This window comes from Xiphias gladius, chromosome 6 (assembly GCF_016859285.1).
Source record: "Xiphias gladius isolate SHS-SW01 ecotype Sanya breed wild chromosome 6, ASM1685928v1, whole genome shotgun sequence".
Taxonomy (NCBI): Eukaryota; Metazoa; Chordata; class Actinopteri; order Istiophoriformes; family Xiphiidae; genus Xiphias; species Xiphias gladius.
Genome location: NC_053405.1, coordinates 21,610,160 through 21,620,259, shown reverse-complemented (window position 1 = coordinate 21,620,259; position 10,100 = coordinate 21,610,160). Strand labels below are relative to the sequence as shown.

At 40.5% G+C, this 10,100-nt stretch overlaps 1 protein-coding gene across 2 annotated transcripts in view; it reads right to left on the bottom strand.

Annotated features, from left to right (window-relative positions):
• uap1 (UDP-N-acetylglucosamine pyrophosphorylase 1) overlaps positions 1 to 8,584 on the bottom strand; it is a 12,615-nt gene extending 4,031 nt beyond the window's left edge. For both annotated transcript variants that reach the window (XM_040129576.1, XM_040129577.1), the window contains exons 1-8: positions 8,377 to 8,584; positions 7,854 to 8,059; positions 6,553 to 6,867; positions 5,087 to 5,291; positions 4,078 to 4,253; positions 3,784 to 3,956; positions 1,394 to 1,587; positions 1,121 to 1,261 (exon numbers count right to left, since the gene is read on the bottom strand). In XM_040129576.1, the coding sequence (XP_039985510.1) occupies positions 1,121 to 1,261; positions 1,394 to 1,587; positions 3,784 to 3,956; positions 4,078 to 4,253; positions 5,087 to 5,291; positions 6,553 to 6,835 (1,172 nt within the window). In that variant the 5' untranslated portion in view covers positions 6,836 to 6,867; positions 7,854 to 8,059; positions 8,377 to 8,584. The remainder of the gene's footprint in view (positions 1 to 1,120; positions 1,262 to 1,393; positions 1,588 to 3,783; positions 3,957 to 4,077; positions 4,254 to 5,086; positions 5,292 to 6,552; positions 6,868 to 7,853; positions 8,060 to 8,376) is intronic.
• Positions 8,585 to 10,100: the final 1,516 nt, after the last annotated feature.

Genomic DNA, 10,100 nt, shown 5'->3' with positions numbered 1-10,100 from the left:
AAAATATGGCCAGTTAATGTATAGGCTATAGAGAATGAGTCCTGATGTAAACTTGCAGTTATTCATAAAATGACTTGCCTGTGATAAACAATTAATTGACGTTTAGTATTTGATGTTTGATCAAAAGTTACAGTTGTTCCTTTTGTTGTGATTGTGTATTGGAAAAAACTATTTTCAGGCCAGTGTGCATCACGTGATCCTACAATACTGAGTGTGGCCACTACACCGAAATCACCAGCACTGTTCCTTGGGCCTTGATACACACTAATCGGGCCATGCGCTCTGTTACACTAGAAAGAGTCACAAATGATGTATTACCTAGTAGAAGCTAAGGAAATATGCATTATCAACACTTGGCCAGTGAAAAGCAACCAAATGCACAATGCCTTTTGACTAAGACAAAACATAATATATGGCACATTTGGCCACACAACAGACTATGAGAGCCTAGACCAAACAGTACTGAGAAAGAAAAGAAAGAAGTAGAGCCTTTTTAAAATTGGGCTGGAAAGTAAGTCAGCCCATCTGGATTCTGCTACAGCTACCAGTCTGCCAGTTTGGGCACAACTGTAATCGATCTCCTCAGCACCACCAAAAACTATTTCTCATCCTCTCTACTCTGAAATATAGTGAATAAACCTCGAAGGAAGCTGGACATGTCTGCAGTGTTTTTCCATCAGTCAATCATTACAGGAATCCTTTCATTAGATGTAAAGTTCTATTAGTTGTGGCATGACTCAGAGCTGAGGTCATATAACACTGGAGGAGGTGGAGTGAGTGGACAGCTCATAAACCTTCATCCTCCTGCAGAGTTTGGCAGGCCTGGTCTGCTGGACCAGACCTCAGAGCTATGGCATGACTGAGGCTGGTGGATAGGAATCGGGACTGGAAAAAGGGGTTGGTTCATGCATGGAAGGACAGATCGAGCACCAGTTTATCCCCTGGGCTCGGAGGACTGCCAGATGAACATATGTTATTCAGCCACCTCTCAAAAGGAGCATAAAATGTTCATTGTATTCTTATTACTTGAAGGCACTTTAGTTTGAGGAAGGATGTCATTGGCCAAGACTGTCACACACTCACTCTGTGCCCTCTGTCGAAAAAATGCACTGTAACTCACTTGGCAAACTGGAAGATGTCAAAGACGAACTTTTCCATTTTAATTCCATTTGGTTTGTCTGGTTTGATTAGTTGCCCCTGAGCATCCAAATACGGGATCTTCTTCTGGGCCACGTGGTGCTGCAGCTTTGGCTCGTACTTCCTGATAGATAAAAGAGAGAGAGAGAAAAAAAAAGAGTTTGCTGCATATTTACTGTATAATGATGCTGAGCTACTTTTCTTGCCAGAGGCAACCAGAGCCACAGAAAAAATGTTCAGTGAGCATTTGTCTTACTCTACTACGTCTCTGAGGAAGGAAAAGCTGAAGAAGTGATTGGCCACATTTCCTGCGTTGAACATCAGTCGACCGTCAGCACTGCGCTTCTCAGCAGTTGCCAGGGTGATCTCACTGTACTCCACCACCTGGTAGCGCCCATCCACCTTGCAGACCACACCAACTGCCTCTGTCGGATTGGTTTTTTCCACCACCTGGAAGATTGATGTCACAAGAAGAATGTTTTGTGATGCTGAATAAAAAAACTGTAGCTTCAAGCAGGAGAACTGAACTATTCACATGAATAATTAATTTATTAAAATGGGACATTGCTCTTTAAAAACTTCCATTTTCTATAGCCAGCAAGTTAAAGTCTGCACTGAATGAAAAAAAAAAACCCTCTCCCCATCTGTTGGTTCCTAATGACAGAGTGGAGCCCTGATGAGGGGGTTGGTGAGCAGGGTGGGGTGAGGGGTAGGAAGGGGTGGTGAAGCCACATGAACTGTAGTGGAGCTTAGTAATTTATGATGGGAGGGTGGGACTCTGCTCTGATCTGATCCTTCCATCTATGCTCCACCGCACAACTCATAATGTCAAACGAGTCTGGATGATCTTCAGTTAAATATTTCAGCCGATTCTGTGTTAGTGGGAAAATATGGTGAATATACGCAGTATTATAAAAATTAATTCCAGTGTGGTACTGGTAAGAAATATCGTGCCTTGACACGGCCAGTCGGAGTCACAAGAACTTCAGCCGCATGGATCTTTCTTCATAGATAACAGAAACATAACCTGGTTAACGTGTGATTTTAAAGAAGATGTGGAGAGGAGATCTTGGACAACATTACTAAAATACCATCAGAAAATATCTAAAGTTAAAGTTTTGACGGTCTTGTTTAAAAATCACTCACAGTCTGCGCCGATAAACTTTTCATAAATGTTGTCCCTTAGGCTTCAACAGGGCCAACAAGAACAACAGTATCACATACAGTACTTCTTTTTAATGTTGCTTTATACTGTATCAACTGTACGATAGATTAGATAACGTCTCAATGCATTTGTAAATCTTTAGCCTTATTTCATCTCTCTTTTTTCCCTTTATTATGCCCATGGAACCACAGATGCAAATGTGGATTTTAGCTATTTTTGGAGCCATGTGTTGCTTTTCATTGTCTTTCTTGATTCACTAAATATATAACAGAGGATAAATCACTGTAATTAAGAAGGACAAAACTGACATAACTAGTTTTGCCGGTGTAGCCGCTTCCTAAACTTAACTCAAACTGATGGGCCTGTTCTGTGAGTTTTTTCCCAACTATTTATTCCACGTACAGTATGTTGGCTGTACTGATACAAAAATAAGAGGCCAAACAAAAATGATAATAATTTGAAAAAAAATTAAGAAAAGTTAAGCTATAATTAATCATGAACACTGTTTATTTATACTAATGGGAAGGTTCCAGTTCAACCACTGTACCATAAAAAAGCCTTTCTCCTTCCCCAAGATGAGAGTACACGCTGTCCAAAGAAACTGTTTAGGAAACAGTGTCATCTTCTCAAAACACTCATGTTATCTGACACCATGATGAAAAGTGGAGGAAGATTCTGGGCTCAACCCCTCAAATTTCCTAGAAAGCTGTAATGAATTTATGGTGCAAAAAAAATACGGGAGGAGAGAAAGTGGCCCGTATCTCCATCCAGTGGTGAGCTGTGGAAGGTGCAGCTGTGTAGAAACTTGACAATTAAACTGTTGTGACAGCAAACTGACCACACCCTATAATACAAGACTGGCACACACTCGAAAGACAAGAATCTACATCCGTCACCCTTTAGAACATTCTGGAATTTAAAAAAATATGACTGACTGGTCGGACTGGATCCCATTAAGCCACAATAACTCAACTGCTGATATAGTTTTCTCACCTGTAAAGTATATGTACTAATTATATATTTCATTATTTGAATAACTAATATTGATGTTTTTTGGCCTTATTTAGGGGATAGAATCGTTGCATGCATGCATCCTTACAATATCATTATGACTTCCTGGTCTGATAAAAGGTAACTCTGAGCTTAGTGTTACAAGCCAGCACAAATATTTCATGTCATAAAGTTGTAGAACACAACTAAATGCCATTGTTATCACAAAAATAAATGTAAAAGGTGTCAATTTATAGAGCATCAGGATTCAGTTACTGTGGTCTTAAAAAGTAAAACTATGGAATCAAAACATTAAGATCTTTAAAACTGAAAACAATGGGACCTCAATCTGATAATTCAGTTTTGTATCTAATTAGCACTGTAATTCATCTCAAGACGTATTTGAAATCCTTGAAAAGTGCAGCAAAGACCCCAAATCAGGTGAAAAAAGACAGCTATAGACAGAAAGAGGATCAGGAGGTGTGACCAACCTTAGCTCCACAGTCCGCTCCCTTCTGCACACAGAAACCAACAAAGGCGGGATCTGCCACTTTGACTAGGATGTTATCTACACAATACACGTGGATGAACTGGATCCCCCTCCGCTCCATGTCATCCATGATGCCCTGGTTCCCCAGAGCTCTGTAAAGACCCCCATTCCCATCTGAAACATGAGCAGAGACAGACTATTTGAACTACAAAAACTCCACTTGGCAAATAAGACACTCACATACTGAATAGCGCTATAAATGGAGCCAAAACTCACAAATCCTGAGGGAGCTTACCGGGGGCCATGGAGAGCTTTCCTTTGTTCTCCAGGATGATCTTGCCATTGTAGTCCATGGCTGGAAGCATGCCCTGCCGAAAGAAGATGATGTTGTTCTTGTCTAAACCAAAGTAGTTATGTCGTGAGAAGAATTCCTTTGTGGACTCCATCGTTCTCCCACTGGTCATGATGTACCTGGAGGCAACAGAGAAGGAACTTAGTACTGATTTGTGCACTATTCCTTTTTCTTTCTATTTTAAATTGTTTATACTACAGTAAAACAGGTAGCTGGGGGATAGATGCTTAGGACAACCCTTCCAACTAATTAAAAAATCTTCTTCAGAGAACATTCTTTGGGGCAGTGTAGGCGTAAAGGTTAGAAGAGCAAGCTTGTGACTGTGAGGTCAGTAAGGTCAGGATTAAATCTGGGTGGGAAAAGGGAAAATCAACGCCACTGTGAGCCCTTAACCCCAACTGCTCGAGTGGAGCTGCTCAGTGGCCAGCAGATCAGACTATGGTTGTAATGGGCAGCTTCCAGGTGGGAATGTGTGTTACTGTGTGAATGTGGTCAGGGAGTTCCTGTAGAATACAATAGAAAAGTAACAACTTCCTGAATCCGACCTCTTTAGGATTATGTCATTCTGCCAATGCTGACATAAGCTTCAGTGACTGTTAAAACTTAACTACAGTGTTATAAAGACTCTATGCACTCCACTGCCTTTCTGGTATCTCTAGCTTTCATAATTTTCCTGCCCCACAGGGAACCAATCCATTTCCAGTAACACATCTCTCTTGATTTTCTGCTTCCTTTGATGCTCACAGTGATTCAAGCCAGTTAGTCAATATGCAAACACAACTGGGAGAAAATTTGTTTAGCTGTCATTACAAAATAAGAGACAGAATTTGGTAGCTTAGATATGTTTATTTTTCTCAAATAAAGCAGAAGATTCTGCTGACAGGCACAGTAACTAAAATACCTTAGTCATCTCTTCCTTAATAACATCCCAAAGCATAACATGATGTCTTACCAGGGAATACAGCACTTGATTTTGTGCTTTTGCTCAGCCAGCTGTTGTAGCTTCAGAATGCGTTCGGCCTGGATCTGAAAGAGGGTTTTGTGGGATGGCAGCCCCACGTCGTACATGCCTTTGGGGTAAGAGACTCCCAGTCTGGTTCCTTGGCCTCCAGCCAGCAGCAGGGCCGCCACTTTACTCTGAGAGATGCAGTGAAGACCTGAAGGGGTACAGAGCAGAACAGTTTGGCAAATGGTAGCACTAAGATCCGATTGCTTAAGAATATGTGTCCTTTAAAGTGTATTTAAGACAGTAAAACATATCTAAGTGTACTTACTGATATGACGGAATATGATCTCAATTTACAAGCACATATCTAATCTCTAGTGATGGCCATAGTGCATTCTTATTGCCCAACATTTTTGACTAGTCCTACAGGACTTTGGCAATATAACATATCAAATAATCCCTGAACTGAAATCTATTAACCCTGCCCAAGCCTTTGATTGTCTTTATTATGGGCCATTGGTTCAATGGTTTATCATGGTTCCAGTTAACCTTATATAAACTGCTGCTACATGACTTAATATGGCCTGCTAGACTTTGACTACTCTCCCAAAACTACACACACACACACACACACACACACACACCCTGTACACATATTTTGTCCCAACAAAGCAGGGTGTGGGTCAAGCAGCAACCCTATTTACGTCAGGCCCAAATCAAAACCAAATGTTCTCCACTGCCCACCTCCACTTTCATCCTCACCCAGGGAATTAAAAAAAAAAAAAAGAAAAAAAAAAAAGACATCCAGCAAACTCGCTAAATGGTCAGACCCCTGCTGCAAGGGGGATTGCGCAAAGCTTAATGAACAACACAAGCTGACTCACTCATATTTCAAATCTAGGCAGGAGAGTGAGACTGGGAACAGTTTGTGTATTTAGACAACCACACAGAGGGCAAATGGGGAGTTTCTGATGCTACTCCTCTAGAACTTTGTGATAAGCTATTACATAAGGTTTGATTTGTGTGTGCCTACCTCTGGAAATCAACCCTCTGAAAATATCGGTAACACGCGTTATCAGAACGGCCAGAGACCAAATCTCAACATCATAGCATCTGGGTTACCATTTTATGTTTGAATCCCCTCTAGGCTTCCCTGGCTGATACCAGGAAATCTTTCCTCTTTCTCACCTGTAAGCCATCATTTCATATTTGAAAGTTGTTCAACAGCATGACTTAACTGCGAGGCTGCGGTTTCTCTAAAGGATATTGTGCCAGCAGTAACTATGCAAGGCTTGTTTAACAACTGGTAATTGCTCACACGTCTCTCTCCTACAGTATTGACAGTGTAATAAATTCAATAAAACCAAATACTGCCAAAAAAAAAATCCTCTTTGTTTCCTTATAACATAAAGCACTCTGGCCAAATAATGAGTAAACATTCTGCGGGCAGAAACACTTTCGATGGAGCTCACCTGCCAGCTCCCAGTCTTTGAGACTCTCCCTGTCCCTCGTCACACTCCCTAGCACTTCCCGAGGCACCGGCTCCATGCGGGCGTCCATCTTCTCGTGTTTGGTGCTGCTTGACGTCTCCATGGCGTTCTTGAAGAATCCACTGATCTCTTTAAAGTCCATCCCCTGCAGGTCATGGGTCAAGTTGGCCTGCTCCTCAGGGCTCAGCTCACCCCAGAACTGCAAGAGGTGAGATTGGCCGGCTTCAGCCAACCTCTGGGTGAGTCCACTGGCGCTGGGATCCATGATCAACAGTGCTTTTGATTAATTCTACCACACTGAAAGACAAATGAAAACATGGGATGAGTGGTATGCAGGATCACCGACACGGAGATCTTGTCCTCATGTAGATTTTTGGAAATTTTGGACTGGGGCTTATAACAACATGAAGACAAATTTCAGGATTTTAAGGATAATTCTAATATTTTTCAACAAAAATTATAACTATATGTAGGGGGAAACTACATAATGTCAGTCATAATGAAAGGAATTTGGTATTCCTCAACGGAGTTACACACCTGGTACCTGGGCATAATGTAGGAAGATTAAAAAAAAATTCAGGTGGGTGCAGTTCTTCCTCTAAAGATTGGACTCATGATCTTGGTATTTCTGCAATCCTCCCTGGCTACCGCTGGTAAGACTGGTACAACCGGTGCCAACGTAAAGCAAGATCCAACATGACATTTGCATCTTGAACTGGAACTGTAGGTAAAACCACCAGCACACACCAAGAGCAGCTTGCTGGACCAGGAAATTATCACATTATTACTGGAAGGGACTTTTAGCATTTGAAGGGGATGCTGAAGGCTGCAGTCGCATGCGCCTGTAGATTTACTTTAAAGCGATAGCTGATTCTGTGATATAGTTCTCATTTAAAACATTGATAAAACGTTCAAACTTTGCGCTTCTAGGAGGCTGTGTCCATTCTTCCACAGGAGTGTTGAAGTTAAGGCTTTTCTCCACATCAAAACACAGCAGGCATACCTCACTTAACTCGCAGCGGAGACCTTTTTAGGAATATCGTGGTGGAGTGAAATGGGCTGCTGCTACTAAACTCTACTGCTCAGAATAAGACTGTTTTGCTGTGCATCATCAAGCTAGGTTACATTCATCAGTCACCGGGGTTAGCCGCTGTCTGCAGGGGGAGCAGCACACGAGTGACAGCGGCAACAGCCGGAGCCGAGCGGACGCTAGCAGCTGTCCGGCTAACTGTCGGCTCAGTGAAAACATAACAGATATCATGAATTAAATATTAAACTCTTACCTCTCGCAGGCGCTCCTCTTGTGTTTGACACCATTAAAGCCAGTGGCTGTGTGGTTTCTTGTTCTGGTTACGACTACATCCCACTCGGACTACGCCTCCTGTCGCGTCACGTTTGACGTGGCACTAGCGGCGCCGATGAGTGTGAGTGCATGTGTGCGACCAGCCGGAGTGCTGCCTTCAAGTGCTCCTCGTAAATTTAAACAGTCCTATTGTCAGAGAGGATTGTGGCTGAGAACCGAGAAATTCCGGACAGACTTGACTGCTTGTCAGAGAAGCTAAATGTCAATATACGCAGGTGGAAAGTAACATTTACTTTGCTTTAGTACAGTTTTCAGGCACTTGTACTTTATAAGTAGAAGTATGTCCATTTTTTTCTACTCCAATACATTTTTGAGAGCTATAGTTACCGGTTATCTTTTACATTAACATTAACATGTAACATTTAAAAAACAGCTTTTAAAATATAACGAAGTATTCAATATTAACCCAGTGGTTCCCCATACCCCGTAAGAAAACACAGTACCTCGTACGGGTCCCTTGTCACATTTCAGACACATTTACTCTTTAAACTTCTCAGATGGTTTAACTTAACCAAATTTCTGAGGTCCAAACAGGCAGGACAAAAACGCAAAGATTAAAAAGTAGCCCTAAAATGAATTCAAATTTGTGTAGCAAAACCTTATTCCTGTTCCATTAATCGTTTCAGGACCCCTCAGATTTATCCTGTGACTTTTTGGAGGGACACCTGACCCACAGGTCGGGAACCAGTTGCCTTAACTACCTGCCAGTAATTAAAATATCTAAAACTAACTTCCCCCTGACCAGCTACAACAGTAAAAAGCTACTTTTGCATTGATACAACAGAATTAACAATCTAACAATGTGTATAGTAATAAACACATTACCTACTTTAGGTACATTTAGCAAATTATAGTTTTGTAGTTTTACATACGAAAGATTTTTTTAAGGGGGGACTTTTACTTGTAATGGAGTGTTTTTACAGGGCAGTGTTGGTACGTTTGTTTAAAAGTTCTGAGTACTTCTTCCACAGTTTTCATTAACATCAACATTAAGAATACTGATATATCATTCTGTTGCTTTCTGAAGTATTACCAATTTTAATTCATTATAAAACTTTATAAATTATTGTTGGTTAAATTTTTCATTCATAACATAAGAGGCCTTAACAAAAAGCCAGTCTTGAGAATTTTTTCTTATATTTCTTACTTATCCTACCTCTGTAAACACAGTCTAAAAATTAAAAAGTTGGAAGAAAATAAACCATAAACCATCAAATGCAGGAGGTATTTGTCTGAGTGTGGGATTCTAACTTTGTGACATTTCAAATAGTCAGTTAGAATTCTCTTCTATACTCTATTATTATTTTGGTTTCAGTGTATGATCGACATTTATTTTTATTTCATTTGTTTTTCCCCCTCTCTTATCTATGTACAATAACAGTCTGTTAAATACTGTGTCCATGTTTCATGTCTTGTCTACTTGTACATTCTCTGACCATGGGAAACCTACGGTGTGATTTTCTATACAGAGCCTCTGATAACAGTCAACTAAAGAAGAGGGAGTTTAGAAAAAAATTTCATTTGCTTCTAAGAAAAAACATGCACTCTGGCACAACATGAGAGCACGGCGTGCATAAAGAATGTGTATGAGTCTACCTGGTCAGGTGGCATGGTGAGAGAAACACATCAGTTTGCCATCAGCCGACCCCGATAATAATGAACCGAAGAGGGAATACCCATCCCATTGGTTAGACTGGTGAAGACAAAGTTGTAGTCTCTATACCTCTGACTACAAGAGAACAATTCACATTTCATGATCTTTTCTGCTAGTTTTTTTCTGATTGCTTTGGCTTGGTCATTTATTTTCTAAGTATTCACCTGAAGTCGTAGAATGATGCAGTTCTTGACTGTGACCACTGGAGGTCACTAAAAACAAAACCTTCAGTGGGGTGTTATATTTTTCTCTTTTAAGACAGACATGTCGTCGTGGGTGATTCTGTGTCTTTCATTTCGATATTATTTACCTTTATTTTATATTACATTTTTTTTGTTTTGTATGGTTATATATTTTCATTTCCTTTTTTCATTGTTTATGTTTTTTAAATCTAGGAAAAACCACTGTATATTGGCGCAGTCTATTAATACTATATACGCAGCATTTGTCTATTAAATAAATACTGAATAAACATACGATCCTGTGTATTTTTCCCAAATAAAGAAATAAATA